Here is a 21,636-nt window from a genome sequence, read left to right on the forward strand (position 1 = left end):
TTGTCAGGCGGGATCATCCTGTGGCGCGGTGAGGCAGCGGAGAACTGTGGCTTGAGGAGCGTCAGGAACTCGTCCAGGATTCGCTGGAACTCATCTCCGTGCTGATGGCAGCGATCTGCAGTTGCTCTGAGCAGGAGGCATCAAGGTGAATGGCCTGGAAGGTTCAGGTGTCTGCCAGGCGCCTACCTCGAACATCCACCAGTAGCCCATGTGCGAGGAGGAAGTCTGCACCCAGATGACAGTCGGGAGGGACGAGACAGAGAACCTCCACGTGATATTCCGTTGGCCGATCTCGAAGTGGACTGTCTTGTCTCCATACATCCGGATTGCCGTCGTGTTGGCCGCATGGAGGGGAGGTCCATGAGGTCGGTTCCTGGATTCGATGACCGTGGCCGGGGTGATGCTGATCTGGGCTCCAGTGTCATTGAGGAACCGCTAGCCACTGACTGAGTCCCGTAGGTAGAGAAGGCTGTGTCCTTGGCCAGCCGCCACAGCCATTAACAGCAACCAGCCTGGTTGTTTCCCTGGAACGAGCAGGGCTGACGACACTTCCGAGCCTTGGCTCCCCAGCACTGGTGGTAGAAGCAGAGGCCTGAAGCAGATGCTGTGGCCTTGGTTATGCTCTTGGGGGCCCCTGCAGGGGCCGTACTCTATCGCAGTGCTAGGGGCAGCCTTGGCGTGGTCGTGCCTGTGCCTCGTGATCTGCTCAACCACTGAGCCCTCCAAGAATTGTGCGAGCCATAGCTCTTGGGCCTTCTGGGCGACCTTCCTCGGGTCGGTGAAGCTCTCCTGGACCAGCAGCAGCCGGATGTCCCCGGGCATATGGTCGAGGAAAATACGCTCGAAAAGTGGGCAATTGGTGTGCTCACCCATGAGCGTGAGCATCTCGTCCATCAGTTCCATCGGGGTCCTGTCCCTCAGGGTGTCGAGGTGCAGCACCCGAGTGGCACGCTGGTGTCTGGATAGTCCGAGGGACCCGGTAAGCACTCGCTTGATGGACTCATATTTGTCCTTGGTGGGTGGGTGCTGAACAAGATGCAGCACGTGTTTGGCGTTAGCCTGGTCCAGGGCAGCGACCACATGGTAGAATTTGGTCGTGTCGTACGAAATCTGGCGGAGGTGAAACTGGGCCTCCACGTGGCCGAACCAGGTCTCCAGTTCCTGAACCCAGAATTCAGGCAGTTTTACGGCTAAAGCACTGATCCCAGGCTCGCTCATGATGGGTTCAAAAGACGTTTGAACCAGTCAGGGTCACCAATTGTAGCGGTGGCTACACTGCTCCTCAGTAACACACACAACCAGATGGGTTGAGCTCAGTGAGGAGACTCGTTTATTGCAGGCTGCTGGGCTGCACTTATACTCCCAGCCCGGACCTGGCTGAGAACCGCGCTGGAGGGCACTGACTTCACCTTCATTGTGGTCCCCCAATGCGGGTTTCTGAGCCCCGAGCTGGAAGGAAGGAAAACCCCCGACGGTGCCATTTTGGCTGGCTGCCCCGCCACGTGGCTCACAAGCGGGACCGGTTCACCTCCCTCGTGGTGAGTCGCCACAGGGGAATGGTTAAACCCACTGGAAAAGAAAGCTGTCAATTTCCCCTGAATTGCAAGAACAATTATATTTAAATATTACTGCTGCTGAAGGCCCGTGAAGAGTGGACACCAGCCGGATTCAGAAGCACAGAGGAAGTATGCATCCTGCTGCAAATTCATCTTTATCCATCTCGCCGGTCTCCAAAACTCTCAATCATCCGATCACAGGGTCCATACCCCGGTGATAGTAACACAGTAAGCCATCTAAAAAAATACGAGGTCAGATCCCGGATCTGTGCAGAGTTGGCATGGTTGTGCAGACACGTGGACCCAGAAACGCAGAACTACTGTGAAAAACTAATGCCCAATTTCCATTGTTTGGCCTCCAAAAGCTACATTTGACATTTGATGGCAAGTGGTAACCAAATGTCACCAACAGCCTGGCTCCATTTCTTTTTCTTGGAACTCGATTGACAGAAATGAGTAAACACACAGTACATATGTCATTTCAATGAAGTTGCACCTGAGATTTTGATCGGTGGTTAGGTGAATGCCAAAATTAGCAATGCTGCGAGGAATTGAGTCCTTCATAGTTAAAGGAATACACAGTGAAATGACCAAAATAATGTACCTCTTTCAGTACAGTTAATTAATGATTAAATTTGGAGTTAGATTTTTATTTACAAGGTACCTGATTGGCTGCAGCATATAATAACTTTGGTGCATGTCGTCAAAGTCCAACAAGTGCTTTGGTCGGGGAGTGTTACCTTGGCACATTTCTGTATAATTCAGCCCAATGTAATGGTTCTATCAGGCAAAGGTAAGTTCAGTTGTTCATATCTTCTGAGTCAACGCAGAATTTAACCCTGACTTTGATTGCAAAAATGTAGGAAAATAAATACCTGCAAGTAAATGGACAGACTGTCCCCTCAAACCTTACCCTACTTTAACAATGAGGACATGAATGAACCAGGTGGGTTTTACAACAATCCAGAAGTTGTGTTGTGTGCATGTAATTCAAACTGCTTTGAAGACAGAGGTAAGAGGTGGGGTGGTGTTATTCTGAATGGACGCCTGTGACCAGTGGTGTTCCATAGGGATCAGTGCACAGACATGTTATCAAGTGGGCTGATCAATACATTTCAGGCAACACAAACATTGTTAATAATGAAGAAGTTTGACAAAGGATATAGTTATTCTATTGAAGATATGGGCGTAAATCTGGCAACTGGGGTTTAATCCAGACAACTGTGAGATTTTGCACTTTGAAAAGTCAAATCCAGGAGGGAAGGATGGAGTAAATGGCAGGCCATCGAGAAGTATTGATGTACAGAGGGATCAGTGTGAGCCCACCTGACAACAAGGATCCCTCCCTTCTCCAGTAAGAGAACGATCAGATCTCAGGTATATTGTCAGAGTACTTATGCAACATCACATATAACTATGAGATTTTTTTTCCTGCGCATGATGGTGGTGCCAAGAAAACTGTACTCAACGTACATATGTAAACAAATAAAGAAATGTAAACGAACTGTGCAATGCAGAGAGAAAAGAATGAACAAATTGCAAAAGTAAGAGTCCTTAAATGAGTCCCTGATTGAGTTTGTTGTTGATGAGTCTGATGGTGGAGGGGGAGCAGCTGTTCCAGAACCTGGTGGTGCGAGCCTTGTGGCACCGATACCTCTTTCCTGATGGCATCAGCGAGAACAGAGCGTCTGCTGGGTGGTGTGGATCCTTGTTGAATGCTGCTTCTCTTGACGGCAGCGTTCGCTGTCGATGTTCTCGATGGTGAGGGAGGGGTGGTTTGCCTATGATGTCCTGGACAGTGTCCACTACCTTTTGTAGGGCTTTACCCTTGGGGATATTGGTGTCCCCATATTATTCTTAGCCCTCTGCCCTCTACCCATTTCTTAGTTCCTTTCTGTTCTTCCTCTCCCACCTTTCTTCACCTATCACCTGGTGGGTGAGAAACTAACTGGTAAATGCTGACAGTTCCATGATAAACTGTTTGGCCTCTTTTATTCTTTCCCACTAACCCCCACATTTTTCCAGTTACACACTTGATGAGTATTTTACATCACAGACTGTTTAGTCAGCCGCATGACCATGGGATGTGGGAAGAAACTGAGGGCCTGGCAGAGACCTGTGGCCAAGAGGACAGTGTTCAAACTGCACCTACAACTGCAATCTCCGCTCATGTTTTCGAGATGTGGAATTAAGTTCATTGTCCAATGTAACAGACTCCTTAGCTGCAGGCAAGTGGCAAAACAATCAATGAGGAGTTGATGGGCATGCAGGAGAGAATAAGTTGCAGGGTAAATATGGAGAGGGGACATTGGGAATGATAGGATTGTTCTGTTGGGATGCAGCAATGATTCTCATGGCATTCTTCCATGCAATAGTAAATATTCACTGAGAAGGAGGGATACAATGAAAACAATGATGACTAATTGGGGAGTTGCAGAAAACGAGAGAGGGAAAGGAGCCAAAGGAAAAATGGAGAAGTCAGTGTTAATGGAGAGCGTCCAGACAGAATATTAAGAGTTCCAGTTGGCCTCAGTTGATCAGAGTGGAAATGGGGTGTGGAATTAAAACAGTTAGCCACTTGGTGGTCATACTCAGTTCATTCATACTCTCTGAGTTAATGCACAATTTAATTCCCTCTCTCTGAGTCCAAATTTCCAGGAAATCAATACCTGGAAGTTCATGGGCAGAATTTCAACTCAACTTTACGCACCATTAACAATAAGGATATAAATTAACCTGATAGGTTTTACAACAATCCAGAAGTTGCATGGTCATTTAATTCAAAACTGATTTGGCCACTGCATCCTGTGCTCCTGTTGTGGCCTCCTCTACATCAGAGTCACTGAGTGCACACTGGGAGGTCGTTTCCTTGAGAACGTTTGCTCTGTCTGCTGCAATCACTGCGACCTCCCAGTAGCCAATCATTTCAATTACACACCCCACTCCCCTCTGACAAGTCTGTCCTGTCCATGGCCTCATGCACTGACAAAGGAGGCCACCTGGAAATTCGAGGGACAATGCCTAATATTCTTTCTGGTCACTCTCCAACCAGATATCATTAACACTGACTTCTCTGTCCATACTCTACCCTTTTTCGATATCTCTGTCTCCATCTCAGGAGGCAACTCCTCTACAGACATTTTCTACAAACCTACCAAACCTTGCCATTACCTTGACTACACATCTTGACATCCTGCCACAGTATGGAATTCTATTCCTTTCAATTCCACCATCTCCAAGCAAATGACAAACTGATGAAGGAATCCAAATACACCATTCAACTTTTGATAAGTTTTCTGGCATTTTGACAGGGTAGAAAGCAAGCTATCAATAATGGCAAGAAACGTTTGGTTTTTAAACTTCTGAGAAGGCTTTTTAGATTCAATAAGTAGATCAAGAGACTGGAACCACTGAAATCAGCATTTGCACAATTTTGCTTGTGTTCTCTTCGTTATTGTTGATAATCTTCACCCTCAGTCAGATCCTTGGCTTTTTGCTCAATGTCTGAAAAAGTAAACCACCCAGAGCTAGAATATATTCATGCAAGGATTCATAGAGTGCACAAGCTATGTTAAAGTCTTAGCCAAAAGATTGCAAAGAACTAGTCATTTGAAAATGCTGTAATGCTTGATCCCACAATATGACAACTATTCCTGTTTCCAACTTCTTCATGGTTGAAAATAGTCCATAAAGGTGTTGTTGACATTCTGCCTTCTTTCTGATCATTTTTTTTTGGAAAATTCACCTAAGACTTGTTTTATTGCAGAAAAACTGTGAAAAAGTGTTTCTGTGGCATCTGAGTGAGCTGACCACCTGGTACCTGACGTTCTTTTCACAACAGGCAAATGAGCACCACCTTCAGATAATGCAACAGAAAGGAGATCCCACTAATAGGTAGAAGCAGGAAAAACTGTGTATGGACTTCCTACAATTTCAACAAAAATTAACGCTTCTTGATAATATTCTCAGCAACACATTTTCCAACCAAATTTAGTGATGGAATGTAATCTGCAAATTCATTCTGCTCTTTAATTCGTGCTTGTAAACCATTCATGTTACTGGCATTTGTCCTAACTTTTATATCAATGCCATTTTCCTTTAAAAGGTCAGGTAAACTTTGAGTGAGCTGTTCAGCACTCTGACCTTCCATAGCCAAAAACTTCACAAATCTTTCAACGGGTCCAGATGGCAAAACATAGTGCACAGTAAAAGACAGCTGGTCCACACTGGATATATCTGGAGTAGAATCAAATGATTTCTTCACTTCACAGATAAAGTGATGCAGTATGATGGATCCTTACATGTTGCCCCCTTCTTTTGTTTGTATATTTATATGCTCTGCCAGTAATTTCTATGATGAGGAGAGCCAACAGTTTCACCGCTGCTATGAAATGAAAAGCCTTGTTCTGCTAAAAACTTTACTTCAATTATTCACTCTGAAAGTGTGTGCCGAAACTTCTGTTCAGTCTCCACTTCTTTCACAAGTTGGGAATCGACATGTAAATCTTTGTTTTTGCATATCAACAGTGAAATTAAACCTAATTAATCTATGTGAGAAACTTTCTTCATGTCGATGTAATAAATGGCTTGCATTTTTCCAGTCAATAAACCCCTCTTCAGTAAACTTTGATGAACCTACTGAAGTCATAACCTTTCATGGGAAACAGGGTAGGCTTCCTTTACTTTCTTGCATGATGTTTGTAGGTTTACGAACATGTTTGAAATAAAACTTTTGACAGTGCCGAGATTTCTTTTCATTGTCACACAATCGCCTTCTCCGTGGGTTGTCACCCAATCATGGCAGAGAAGCTTGTGTGGTCCTGAGATTCTGAGAGTGATGCCATCTGGAGCTATGCTTCTAGTAGGGCCACCCATGTGCCGAAGTCCCTGACAAAAAACAATCTAACCAAGTCCTCAATAGTGAGAAGACAGGCGGACGAAGTTACTTCAAACTCAACGGCTGTGAAGGAGAACGAAGGCTGCGACAAATCCATCAGCTCCAATCATTCTGGTTTCCACGCCATTGGAACTAGTTGGTTGATTTAGGAAGTATCGGGTGCTTCTTGGAGTGCAACATCAAGTCCACGTTAAACAAATACAGGCATCTTCACTCTGTGGATCAATGGAATGAAGACCATCATCCTCAACACCACATGGATGAAGAGAAGTCATCATTATTAGCATGTTGACATTCATCACTTCCCTTGATTATCCAAGATTCACTATCACAATCATCTAGATTGTCTGGTATCATTCAAATTTTGACCATTGCTGTCTGCCTTTGCAGCACTGGTACTAATTGTTCCTATATTTCCAGCTACAGTCCCAATATTCTGTCAATTGGCGTGTTTTTGACATCACGTTGGTCTGTTCTTTCTTTTTCTTCATTCACTTTTTGTTTTGCACTTCCAGTAGTATAACGACATCCAATATCTCCGGCTCAAGTCATCGCTAACTGCAGCATGCAGCTCCCCCAACATGTAAACAATACCAGCCAGTTGATTGCGGTCCTGAAGATTATTTTTTGTTCAGCTAAGGCAGGGTTTCTGTTTCCATTTTCACCTTTGTGCAGTGGCTATGCGTTACCACAATAGTCTGAGTTAATAACCTCAATTAAAGGTGATAATTGGCTAAAATCGCGTACCTGAAGAGGTTACTACCACTGCTCAAAGATGAAAATGAAAATGTTCATAATTTATAGTACATAAATTAACACAGCAAGTCAGCAAGTATTAAGCGCGGGGTCCTAAAATGCGAGACCCGCAGCATATGTTACTTTTGCTACTCCGTTAATCTGACCTTGATTTTAGTGTAATACATAAAACTTTCTCCTGACAACAGTGCCCTTGCTCTGAACCAAATGGGAATCCACTGGTCACAGACCAATCAAAATAATACCACTCCCCCATTAATTTGTGTTCAGTTGCCAAACCAGTTTTGAATGAATTGGTCATGCATCTGGAATGTTGTAAACCCATATATTCAGTATCATTATTATGAAAGTAGGGTGAAGTTTGAGGTGAAAGTCTGTCCATGAACATCCAGATACTTCCTAGATTTTTGCACTGGGAGTCAGGGGTTAAACTCTGCATTGACGGTGAAGCTGTGAACCTCCTGAACCTTCTTGTTCACTGATGAAAACATTACATGGGACTAAATGATAAACAAAGTTGCCCGTGACACTCACCATTCAACGTACTTGCAGGACTTTGGCACCATCACCTCTCCTTCATTGAGATCTCAGGAACCTTGAAAGATAACAATTAAGTTCTCTCTCTGCGTTTCAACAGTAAGTGAAACTTTGTGTTCTGATAACATAATTTAGCAAATTTATTGACGTGCACATCGGTGTCGAAATTTTACTTGCTGCAGCCAAACAGATCCTTCATAAATAACATCCAACTCCATTTGTATATATTGTGATAGAGTATATAGATATATAAAGATATGTTTCTGGGAGATAAATTGGGAAAGGTTTATTAGAGTAAGTCAAATGCAAACATTTTAAAACAGATCTTATTTGAAATACTGCAGACACATCTTTTTGAAGAGCTTTGAAGAGTGCTCAAGAGATGTCACTAATGGATTATTGTTTACCAAGGCAACAGATAGAGCAGGCTGGAAGGGAGTATTTGCTGTTGTAAGAGTTTTGTAAGCAGAGAGATTTAAACAGATTTTCTCTCAATGTGTGTGTGTGAGTGCGTGAGAGAGAGAGAGAGAGAGAGAGAGAGAGAAGCAGAGATCACTTGAAGTGTCACCCAGCAGAAGTTGCTGGGACTGAAACAGGACAAGCTAGCAATCTTTTGGAAGACAGCCTGGTCGAAGCCCTTGTGGTTCATACAAGAGAAGAGGACTGGCTGTCTAATGTTTCACTTGTTCTAAGTGAAACATAAAGGAATTCTGTGGTGACCTGAAAGAAAAAGGTGATCATCTGGAGAACCCTGACGGAGAAAGTTTCATCAGCAAGACACTGCAGTGATTGATGGAAGTAGATGAGTTGTGGATGTCCTCGAACAACAGATCTCTCTCTGAAAACCAACAAGAACCTTCCTGAGCGGTAACCATTTACCTTTCAAGCACCAAAGCTTAGTGAAATTCATAAAACTTAAATTCTGTGCACAGTATAAGAAATGCCTGCAACCAGTGAACTTGGAGGAATGAGAAGTGAGATTGGACTGTGAACCAAAGAACTTTTCTGACTTACATGCACACATATTACATAAGTTAAAGTTTGATTCTGTTTAACATTTAAAGATAATTAAAAGCAACTTTTGTTTAAGTAACCATTTGTCTTGGTGAATATCTACTGCTGCTGGGTTTATGGGTCCTCTGGCCCGTAACAATATTTTAAAAAAACTGCGCGGGAAGATGACAAAAGAAAAAATCGATATGTAATAAAGATCCAAATGTACAGCCGTGCATTGAAACTGCAGGTTTCAATCTTCCGCAGAGTCTTCTTGGGCTGCAGGTGCAATTTCTTATTAGGGAAGTAATGAGGTTCAAGAGTCTGTCAAATTTACATAATCGAGATTATTTTTCGATGTCATTCACAACTGGTTTGAATCTGTACATTTGCTCAGATTCACGTTAATATTATCCCCGTGGAAAATCCATCAGGGATCTGAAGTTCTGGTTTCTGGCGGCGACTGGCAACAGGACGAACACTCACTCCCCCACAACGCGGCCTCCAATCAAGAAGTTACATGAAAAAGGTCATTCGTACAACGAGCCTCTGTTGCGCCGAGAGTGGAGGCTGTGGGCCAACGTTATCGCATTGGCCACGATGTGGACTCAGGGCTCCCATCCGAAGCTGCTCGACCTGCCGAGTTCCTCCGGCTGGTTGTTTAGATTCCGGCTCCAGTCCACTGTGTGTCTGTGCAGCCATCTGAAGAGTCAACTTCAGGAGTCAATGCTTTCCAGCTTCCAGTCAACATTTCGTCCACCAAGTGCGATATGCAGTGGAGACACGGGAGGGGGGTGGGGGCGTGGCGAGATGGCATAGAGACTAGACGTGTAATCCCTACCCTCTCTGGTCAGACTTTTAAGTACCCGTTTTTTAACCCTTTATTTTTTATTTTTAAATTTTAATTTTTAGTTTGATATTTTGGTGAACCATTATGGCTACTAATGTAAAAAAAAACTAAGTCTCAGTTACAAAAGAAAATACAGTTTCGGAGTGCAGAAGATTTGGGGCCTAAACGACCTGAAACAGCCTCGGACTCGATTTCAGTGATCCCCAAGCTTCAGCAATCACCGGTGGGGACAAAAGTTAAAGTAACAGCCACTCACCAATCTTAAGATGGTACTGGTTCGACCTGTTTTGTGGAAGGAGTGTGCTCCTGAGAAGTTGGGCATGAGCCTGGAGGCTTGCCACAAAAAACAACCTTGTTGTAAGAGATGGGAGCACAGAGGAAGAGAGCTGTGATGTTAGACACACAGTCTATAGCGACTGGGGGGCTTGAGTAGTGCTCTCCAAATAAAAAATCCTCCCACGGAGGATTCCATAATTTTATTAAAAAATGGTCTGCGGGGGGGGAGGACAGCGACGACCCCCTGAGGAAGTCAGGGGGTTGTCGTTGGGTGTTCAAACTCGCAGCAAAACCATTAGAATGCTGCCTTTTGAAGTACAACCAGAAGAGGACTTGCCTTATTCTGCCACTGCACAGGAAATGGAAAAAGAGCTGGAAGAAAGTGAGTTACAAATTGTGAAACTGGATCCTGCATTCCAAATTGCATCTCAACCTGTTTACATGATGTTTGAAGGTATTGCTTCTTATTTGGATATCATTATTGGTCAATTGAATAGCTGGTTCAAATGAATACTGATATGAGTTCAGAGCTAACTGTGGTTAAGGCAGAAGCTAAAGAAAATTGGGAAAATTTTAAAAAAATTGAAGCTTCCTTTTCTGAATGTAAGCAACATGTACAATCTAATACAGAAACAATAATAAAGGTGGAAAAATCAGTTAAAGATTTAGGAGCCCGGGAAAGAGAATTAACAAAAAAAAAAAGACTATTTGGAAAATCAAAGGAGAAGAAATAATGTGAAAATTGTGGGTTTACCAGAAGGTATAGAACAGGGGTGTCAAACTCAAATTCACAGACGGCCAAAATTAAAAACTTGGACTAAGTCATGGGCCAAACTAAATATTTATTGAAAATGTTCAACAACATCTGCATGTTTTCTCTTCTTTCAACATATGTAATGTTAAACTTTTTCTTATTAAAATAAATGTTTAATAATAGTTTTGGTTAAACTCTTTCCAGAAGAAACATTAACAAATGAGAAATAAAATATTCAATCAATAATATTTCTCTGTAGCCTTTAAGCTCCTTTTAAATGTTTTTTTTTCACAAGCCAACAAGTCAAAAAAATAACAACTTGCTTCAATGAAAATCCAATCTTTCAACTATGAACAGTCCAAAGTTAACCAAAGAAAATATTAATCCGAGCTTCACTTGCTACACTGTGATTTACTCTGATGCACCTGGGTCTAAACCAGATACTTGGCATCTCTTCTTAGATGCAAGTTCATCAAACTCTGGGGTCAGAGTTTGCCTCCCACCTGTCTTGAAAGGTCCTGTTTTCTGTCTTTTGTTTGACCATTTTTCGTAAGGGGTTTATTACATATGAGTTAGGTGACAGGTCGCAGATGAAAGTAAAGAGAGGAGGTGGGGGCGATTAGCGGGCTGACAGGCCGGTGCCAATGCATTTGCAAAGCATTCTGGGATTTGTAGAATTAGCTGTGCATGCGCTATACTGGCGCGGCGGCCAGTGGGCCAGCTCTAATACATATTTCATATGATCATGCGGTCCAAATATAATTATATCATGGGCCAAATTTGGCCCGCGGGCCTGAGTTTGACATGTGTGGTAAAGAAGGTCAAGATCCTGTCAAATTTTTTAAAGATTGGATTCCCCAGATGCTAGGGGAAGAGTCTTTTCCTGATGGATTGGTATTGGAAAGAGCACATAGAGCTTTAAGAAGAACACCTTTACTTGGTCAACCTCCAAGAGCTGTGATAGTTCACTGTTTGAACTGTTTGGATAGAGAGACAATTCTTTGACTTGCAGTTCAAAATGCAAGACAAAGGCAAGTTCCAATGATGGTTCAGAATAGTAGAGTTTTCTTCTACCCTGATTTCAATCAAGATGTTATCAGACATTGATGTGAATTTAATCCAGTTAAAGACGTTTTATGGAGTAAAGGTTAGAAATTTGCTTTTCATTACCCTGCTGTGTTGAAAGTTTTTAATGGAAACTATCAGTCTCAATTCTTTGAGAATGAACATGAGGCAATGGTTTTTGCTAATTCGCTACCAGATGTCAGAGGACAAAGAAAGAGTTCACCATTATCTCCTAAAAGAAAACCTGATGGTCTTGGAAATGGAAAAAAATGGCAGAAATGGAAAGAACGGGAATGGAAAGAGTTCATCTACTCTTGAAATTAGTTCACCATCTGGACTGGAATCTCAAGGCTGAAAAAAATTTTTTTTTGTAATATGTTAATATTTTTGATTGGCTGGCTGGGGAGGAGGGGATTGCACTAATTTCTTTGTTAGTCATCAGTTTTTTTTAGGGAGTTACTATTTTTTGTTGTTGTTTTCTTCTTCTTATTAACGAATATTATTTTTATTTGGAGGGCCTATATATTTTAATTTGCAGGTTCTATATATAAATTTTTTTTTCTTTGTTATTATTAATTTTGTGATTATTTTTGATATTTAGTAATTGTATTAGATATGTCAAATTTGAAGTTTGTTCATTTAACTCTAAAGCTAAGGGAGTAGCAATTTTGATACATAAAAACTTATCTTTTGAATTACAGTCAATGGAAATGAATGCAGGACGTATTCTTAAGTTGAATTGTAAGATTTTTAATGAATTTGGACTTTACTTAACATTTATGCACCAAATGTGGATGATGAAGCATTTATTTTGGATGCATTTTTGCTTCTGGGACAAGCTAATGAAAATGTTTTGGTTGGAGGAGATTTCAAATGTGTTTTGGAACCTTTATTGGATAAATTTCCAAAAAATGTTAAAAAATCCAAAATGGCAATTCATATTCGAGCTTTGATGAAAGATTTTAATTTAGTGGACATTTGGCGACGTCTTTACCCAACAGAGAAGGATTTTTCTTTTTATTCATTTAGACATGAATCCTTTTCCAGAATTGATTTTTTTTTAGTATCGGCACATTTACAGGGGAAAATACTACAAGCAGAATATAAAAGTCTGGTAATTTCAGATCATTCTTTGTTGTATTTTACTTGTGAGAGTTCTGAAGAAGTTCGTGCAGCTTCTCGTTGGAGATTCAATACGATGTTGTTAAAAAAAGTGGAATTTATTGAATTTGTTAAAAAAACATCAATTTTTTCTTGGAAGATAATGTAAATTCTGTTCAGAGTAAATTTATATTGTGGGATGCTATGAAAGCTCACTTGAGAGGTCAAATAATTAGTTATACTTCTAAGGTTAAAAAGAACTATTTGACCGAGAGTCTTGAATTAGAGAAACAGATTGATGAATTAGGAAAGGAATTTCAGAGAGGTGACAGAAAATCAGAAGTTAGAGTTGTCTAGATTGAAATTGAAATACAATACGTTGTAATCTTATCAATTTGAATGCTTGATTAATAGATCTATACAACGGTGTTATGAATGGGGTGAGAAAGCACATAAAGTACTTGCATGGCAGTTAAATAAAAAACAGGTATCAAGGGTTATTAATGCAGTCAGACGAAATTCAACTATTACTTACAAACCTCGTGAGATTAATGATGAGTTTTACTTATTTTATAAGAAACTATACTTCTGAGGAAAAACAGGAGAGTGGATCGATTGATTCCTTTTTATCGATGTTGAAATTACCGGTATTAGAAGAAGATATATTAGAGCTGAAGGCTCCTTTCACTGATTTGGAAATTAAATCGGCTATGTTGGAAATGCCGAGTGGAAAATCACCTGATGATGATGGGTTTTCGGTTGAATTTTATAAGGTATTTTATGATGATTTATCTACAGTGTTTGGAGATGTGTTACGACAGATTAAAGAACATTATGATTTACCTGAATCATGCTCTAGTGCCTTAATTACTGTAATTCCTAAGAAGGATAGAAACCCGTTAAAGGTGTCTTCATATAGACCAATTTCTTTGTTGAATGTAGACTATAAAATAATAGCTAAAGTATTAGCGAATCGATTGACTAAATTTTTACCTAAGTTGATCCATCTTGATCAAACAGGTTTCATAAAGAATAGATTTGCTTCAGATAATATTCTTCGAGTGATTAGTTTGTTTAATAAGTATCGACAGTGCCCTGACCATCCAATGGTGATATCTTTTGATGCAGAAAAGGCTTTTGATAGAGTTGAGTGGAACTTTTTATTTAAAGTCTGAGAGAAATTTAAGTTTGGTCCTTCTTTTATTGGTTGGATTAAAGCTTTATACAATAAACCAATAGCCAGGGTATTGACAAATGGTCAGATCTTGGAACCTTTTGGATTAACTCATTCAACTCGACAGGTTGCCCTTTGTCTCCAGCTTTGTTTGCATTAGTAATTGAACCTTTAGCACAGTTGATATGATAAAATACACAGAAAAAAGGTATGAGAGTTTTAGATGAGGAGTATAAAATTAATTTATTTGCTGATGATGTATTGGTGTATTTAACAAAACCAGCTCAGTCACTTTTACACTTGAAGGAGTGTTTAACACAATATGGATCTTTATCTGGCTATAAAGTTAATTGGGAAAAAGTTAAATTTTACCGATAGGTGAAGGAGATTATTCAGTTTATAAGAATATTATTAATTTGAAGTGGACTGATTGAATTAAATATTTAGGTATAAATGTGGATGTTGATTATCAATCTATATAAATTAAATTATGTACCATTAATGAAAAAGATCAAAGCTGATTTGATTAAGTAGAAGGATCTTCCTATAAATTTAATTGGAAGAATAAATACAATTAAAATGAATATCTTTCCATGTATACAATATTTGTTTCAGTCAATTCCATGTTTACTTAATAAGAATTTTTTCCAAGATTTAAATAAAATGGTTAGGGAATTTTTATGGAAGGGTAAATTTCCGAGAGTAGCTTTGAATAAATTAGCTTGGAAATATGCATTAGGAAGATTACGTTTACCTCATTTTCAAAATTATTATGAGGCAGCTCAATTTAAATTTATTACAATGGAATTTATTAAATGGATTTGGAACGGTCCCCTAGTTGGGCTAAAATTGAAATGACAAATATTTTTGAATTTGAAATACATCAATTTTTGTTTCGGTGGAATTTAAATTTATTACAACAATATAATGTGCCCATATGTATTGGAGGATTTAAACCATGTTTTTTGCCCTGCAAGGCTGAGAATCAGTAACCTGCTTGAGACTCAGCAGACATCAGCTAAATTCCACCATGGGGCCCAGAGATACAGTTATCTGACAAAAAGACATCTGTGTACCAAGAACATTTAATTTTCCTGCTTGTTTTGGTCACAGTCTTTCAGGCAGAGACCTAACCTTGACGCAAAATAAACCATTGTATTCAAATTGATAAGATGAAAGTTATGTTATTCGATAGCTTGCTCGTTTATCTTTATTTTTTGTGCTGGGAATAGGTACTTGAGTAAGTAGTTTTTGGGTAATATAAGATGCTGAAGCTTGAGACTCTCCGAGAGGTGGAAACATCTCTCAGCAAGAAGAAGAACTTCTAGAGTCCAGCTAACATCCCGGTCGGGAGAGGTGGAAAAGCTGCTACCAGCGCCCCGACAACCTACTACAAGTGTGCGGTCGTTGCCTCGCTTTGGCAGTTGCGACCAGTCCAGGCATTAGTAAGTATAATTGGGAAGGACTTGCATATTGTAGTTTGATAACAGCTTTAGAATTTGTAATAAAGATTTGTATAAACTGAAGTGCTCTCGGTAGCTCAAACACTGTGACCAATCTAAAACGAACAAAGTGAGAGGTACAAGTTTACCCAGGACACCTTACTGAAGTTATGGATGAGGAAAAATAGAACGAAAGGTTCTAAGGGTAAATTATTGACTTTAACATCGTTATATAATAATCAACTTGTTCCTTTTTCAATGCATAATCAATGTTTATTACATTGGAAATCTAAAGGTATAAAAAATTTGGGGGATTGTTTTAAAGAAGGTCAGTTTTTATCTTTTAATCAAATGAGGGAAGATTTTGGTATTAATGAGAATTCTTTATTCGTTTATTATCAACTTCGATCTTTAGTAAAACAAATATTTGGTAGAGACATGATTTTACCTAATTGACTAAATTTGAATCTTTTCTTATGATTTTTACCAAAGAAGGGATACATTTCATTCATGTATCAAATATTACAGGGGAGTATGGAAGTAAAAGGATGGGATAGATCTAAGATTAACTGGGAAAAGGATATTAATTTTATTTTTTCTGAGGATGACTGGTTAGATATCTGTCGTGATAGTGTTACTAGATTGATAAATGTTTGTTATGCAATGGTTATTTACAATTTTTTACATCAATTTTATTTAACACCTGAAAAGTTTTTAAAAATATGGTTTTAGTGAATCAGATTCTTGTTTTAGGTGCGGTAATCCGGTTGGAACTTTTTTTCATGGTGTTTGGTTATGTGTACATATACAATCTTTTTGGAAAGCAATTCAATTGTTTTTGGAACATTTGTATAAGATTAAAATACTTTTAGACCCGGCAATATTTTTGTTAGGTAAGTAGAAGCCTTTGAAAGATTTGGGCTTAGATAAATTTCAGATTTGTTTCGTACATTTAGCTTTATCTGCAGCAAAAAAATGTATAGCAAGTACATGGAAAAATGCTAATGTGACTGATATTAATAGATGGCATCATGAGATGAAAACTTGTTTGGTAATGGAAAAAAATCACGTATGTTTTACATGATCATTATTCTTTTTTTCTTAATGTGGTCTTTATATTCAGAATATTTACATTTAAATTTACTTTGATTAGATTTTAGTAAATATATTTTAGTTTTTTTTTCTTTTTGGCTCCCCTAAAGAGAGCTGGCTGAGAGGGGGGGTTCTTTTTTTTTCTCTTTTCTTTTTTATATAATTTTTTTTTATTGTTCACAATATGTACTTTTTTTATTGTATGTAATAACCTTGTTGAACGAATAAATAAAGTTGTGAAAAGAGACACGGAGGGAAATGGAATTTGGAGCAAAGACCCAATCTGCTGGAGGAACTGAGCGGGTGGGAGAAAGAGACTGGTCAAGATTTCGGGTGTGCAACCTTTCAACAACATTGGTGAAGCACCCCGTCCTGAAATGTTGACAGATTTCTATGTCACTAATGCTGCGCGACACCCCGAGTTCCACCAGCAGGTTGCCTATTGCAACACTGGTCGATTCATGTCATATGAAGGTCGCCTTGAGTACATTCCTCTTACAGAATGTGGACTTTATTCTCAGTTCATTGATGCTGCTTTTCAGAATTGGTGCTGGTCAAATATACATGTTGGTATCGCCTCCCTGCATCCTTCACCTTGACAAATATTCTCGGGCAGCTGAAAAGAACCCAATAGCCCATTCGATTGTACTTTTAGTTTTCCTTCCTGCTTCAATTTCAGTCCATGTTGTGTCCAGAGCTGTACGAACACACTTGTGTGTGACCCAATGTTTTGCCCATCTCCAATAAAGATCCACTGCGCTGTGGCCTGTAATTCATCGGCTCAACTTCATCCAAACTACATAGACTCACTCAGTCCTGACTCCTGCACCCCTCCTACTGCATAAGTTTCCTCCAAGTGCCTGACTGCTATTCGCACTCCTACCAAAAATGTAGCACGTGGAAGATTACTGTAAATGGCAACGCGAAATGTTGCCGAATGAATAAACAAGTAACTGAAATTGGAACAAAGAGTTGCTGGATGAACTGAGCGGGTAGACAGTAGGAATCGCGGAGAGAATAAACTGGTTCAGGGTAGGTTCAATAGTGATGGGAGACATTGACTGAGGGTTCGGAGGAGTTTGTCCTTTGGCGAATGAACGATTTTATTAATATATTATATACAATTGCAGTTGAGTTTTGTTCTTTTCCTTTTTCTCTCCCTTTCATAACCTGTGCTGCAGGTTACTCATTCCGGAAAAGGAAATGGAGCCGGGCTGTTGGTGACATGTGGTTACCGACCAATCTCAAACGTAGCTTCTGGAGATCGCACACTGGGAATTAGACCTGATGTTCCACAGTGGTTCTCGCTCTCTGGATCCACAAACATGTTCAACCATCACCTAACCTAGCACAGATCAGCAATTTGTTCTCGTTTCTGATCGCCTGCTTTTGAACACTGTGTGCTCATGAACGAGTGTTTGGGAAACCGTCAAGATGAAAGGGGCTGGATTTCCCAGCTGCTGTGAGAATGAAAGCAACTCTGAGCTAGTGAGACCAGCTGAAGCCCTCTCTTTCCCCAACATCATCAGTAGTAATATTTAAACATACGTTATTACGACTTATTTGATAGTGAACTTTTTTTTCTCTCGTTTGGCTTTAACCAATCACCCTTAATTCAGGGTCGACAGCAGACCTTGGCCTGCTCCAAAATCCATCCTGTAGCCACATCCCTTTGAATGGTGTCAGTTGTATAACTCCAGTGTTTCCCTTTTCACCATGAGAGCATGAAATGAATGACCATTACAGGACATCACACACCTGCAAATGAACTGGTTCCTCCATGGGGAGGAAACATGGTTCTCTGATCATTCTGACGGAATTCTCTGCTTTTGGGAATGCAAGGGTAGAAATTCCCGTTTCACCATATCCTTATTACACTCTGCGCTGACTGTCCTGCACTTTTAAATCCGACTTGGAAGCTGTTGCTCCTTTATTAGAAGATGTCATACATTAAGCATCAGCTGAAACTAAGAATACCAAATGTGATTTAGTCAGTGGTTCAGTGAGTATTTCTGCTTCCATACTTTGTGTGTGTGTGTGTGTGTGCGTGTGTGTGTGTGTGCACACATGTTCTCCAAATTCAAGATCATCTGTGAATTAATCTTCTGCACAAAAGAGACAAGAAATCCCACAATTATATTTAAAATATATTTTTTCTTGCTAATGTATATTGCCTCACCAGCATTTCTAATCTATTCTAAACAGCACTGGTGGGATCATCTTTCGTCAACATGGATAGTAGAAGGTGGCAAGTCAGCTTATGGACTGCATATGTCCTCAGCATCATTACCCTGCTATGTCCAAGGACACAAGGGGCTAAAATACTGGTTGTACCTGTTGACGGGAGTCACTGGATCAACATGAAAATTATAATCGGAGAACTGAAACTTAAAGGACATGACATCTCTGTGCTTTATACAGCAACTTCCTGGTACATCAAAGAAAAACCTGATCTGTATCAATTGATTGTGGTTAAATTGTCATATGATTTTGGAGAAATTAAACTGAATTCTAAGCTTGAAATATATGTGAAAAAGTCACTGGAGTATCTCCAGAGTGGTTGGAACTTAAGCCGCAATTTTATGATGAAAAGGTTGTTTGTAAATACTTTGTACGATTTCCATCAAAGTTATCACATTTTTAACTTTGAGATTTTTGAAAACCAAACTTTGTTAAATCAACTTAAAAATTCCAATTTTGACTTGGTGCTCACAGATCCTGTTTTTGCAACTGGCCCGATGCTTTCCCATTATTTAAAAGTTCCACTGGTGTATAATATTCGATGGCACCTCAATGGAGAAGCTCATTTCCTCTCTGCCCCATCACCATCTTCCTTCATTCCAGTCCCTGGCTCACAATTCACAGACAAAATGAATTTTTTCCAAAGAACATTAAATCTCATGCATAACCTTTATCATCTAGCGGTTACCGAAATGTTTATATACCCAATGTATAATGAAGTTTGCCATCGGTATCTAGGACCAGATACAGATATCCAAACAATCCTTCAAAGGGCTGATGTGTGGCTGATTAGAGTGGATTTCATCTTTGAATTCCCACGACCAACCATGCCGAATATTGTCTACATTGGAGGGTTCCAGTGTAAACCAGCCAAACCACTGGCTGCAGAGCTTGAAATATTTGTCCAAAGCTCAGGGGAGCACGGACTTATTGTGATGTCATTGGGTTCCGTTATCAATTCTTTGCCAATGCAGATTACAATGGAAATAGCAGAAGCTTTTGCTCAGGTACCCCAGAAAGTTATTTGGAAATATGATGGAGTAGCCCCTCCCCATCTAGGAAATAATACCCTTCTGGCAAAATGGATCCCTCAGAATGACTTGCTGGGACACCCCAAAACACGAGCCTTTGTTGCTCATGGTGGCACCAATGGCATTTATGAAGCCATCTACCATGGGGTGCCAGTAATCGGCATGCCTTTGATTTTTGACCAGTTTGACAATTTAGTTCGACTCGAATCCCGAGGTGCAGCAAAGGTGATTAATGTTGCAACCATGCACTCATCAGATCTCGTGCAGGCACTTAACGAGGTGATCAACCACACATTTTATCGGGATAACATGAAGAAACTCTCTGCTCTCCACCGGGACCAACCAGAGTCACCAATGGAAAGAGCCATCTTTTGGATTGAGTACGTGGCCCGACACAAAGGAGCTGGGCATTTGCGCTCAGAGTCCTACCGACTCCCCTGGTACGCTTACCATTGTGTGGATGTGATGATCCTTCTGTTGTTCATCTTACTCCTGGTAACAGTGTTTGTGGGTGTCACACTGAAGAAACTTTGTCGTGCTGTTCTGAAAAAAAAACAAAAGTCTGAGTAACATTAAATAAAACAAAAGGCCCTCCATCTTGGGAGATGGACTTTTAAATTGTCCCTCTACCTAATCCATGAATTTTGTAGAGAGCAGATTAAACTTAGGAGTAATTGGTTAGTGAAATAATTGCTTTTGTTCTTTCATTGGGAAATTGTAATGAATTGTTCCAAATGTATAAGTTGATTTGTTTATGTACAGCTATTCATTAGTAAGTAAAATATGTTCACTTGGTCATCAACTATCAGGTCAGACTTGTTTCCCTTTCTCCTCAGTAAATTGGGGCAACACTTTACTGATTACCAAGTGAATGTTCTGATAAAGTATCTAATTTATACCAGGACAGACATCAAATTGTTGCTGATCAACATTTGCAGCAATCCCTCAGATTGACATGGCACATTCATTTAGTGCGCATGAAGATTTTACAGGAGTACAAGGAACTGTTCTCATCATCATGAAATGTCATTCCATGAAGAATATTTTTGTTTTTCATGCAAAGCTCACAAGCAAATTTCTGACCTTTGTGGAAAGATAAAAGTTTTACAAACCAAGTATTGGTAATTTCATGTACCTGTGTTTATTCTACTTTCCACCAGTGGGAAGATTATCAATGGGGAGTTACTTTTGCTGAAGATGATTTAAAAATCATGATTATGTGCAGTTTAATTTTAAAATGCTTTAAATTGTATTTCGTTATTAAAATAATATTACATTAAAAATTTACATCAGATATCTTCATTCCTTCACACATGAATCTTGCCTTTTGAACCTGCTCCTCCATTCCCCAAGATCATGACGGATTGGCTGTGGACTCAGCTCCACTTACCCACCTTTTCTCCATCACCATGAATTCCCCAACTATGCAAAAATTAATCAATCTATGTTAAATATATTTAATCAGGGAGCTTGAGTTAGGCTACCAGAACTGCACAGATGCAGCAGAACCTCCCCACTCTTAAATTGAGTCTCTCAAGCAAAGAAGGCCAACGTCCCATTTGCCTCTTGATTACCTGTGGCACCTACAAACCACCCTTCTGTGCTTCATGCACACATACTTGCAAGTCTCTCTGTACAACAGCATGCTGCATTTTTTTTCACAAAAGTTTGCTGGACAGAGCAAATGTGCTCAAGGAAATGATCTCCCACTTTCCATCCAGCCTCTCCAATGTAGAGGTGGCCACAACTGGATCAATGGATGCAGTAGATGATCCCTGCTGATTCACTTGGAAGGATTTTGTGATGTCGAATGATGGTGAAGGAAGAGGTGTGGGCACAAGTGGTCACAAGGCTAGGTATCGAGGGGAGGA

The 21,636-nt window shown here is 40.1% G+C and overlaps 1 protein-coding gene across 4 annotated transcripts in view; it reads left to right on the forward strand.

The window, feature by feature from the left end:
• LOC138749888 (UDP-glucuronosyltransferase 2C1-like) overlaps positions 1-21,052 on the forward strand; it is a 51,272-nt gene extending 30,220 nt beyond the window's left edge. For 2 of the 4 annotated variants that reach the window (XM_069911918.1, XM_069911915.1), the window contains exon 2: positions 18,699-21,052. In XM_069911918.1, the coding sequence (XP_069768019.1) occupies positions 18,725-20,335 (1,611 nt within the window). In that variant the 5' untranslated portion in view covers positions 18,699-18,724 and the 3' untranslated portion in view covers positions 20,336-21,052. Of the gene's footprint in view, positions 1-2,264; positions 2,350-7,761; positions 7,846-18,698 lie in introns of those variants that run through there. The other 2 variants (XM_069911917.1, XM_069911916.1) reach the window with 2 other exon arrangements.
• The last annotated feature ends 584 nt before the right edge of the window (positions 21,053-21,636 follow it).

This window comes from Narcine bancroftii, chromosome 14, assembly GCF_036971445.1.
Source record: "Narcine bancroftii isolate sNarBan1 chromosome 14, sNarBan1.hap1, whole genome shotgun sequence".
Lineage (NCBI taxonomy): Eukaryota > Metazoa > Chordata > Chondrichthyes > Torpediniformes > Narcinidae > Narcine > Narcine bancroftii.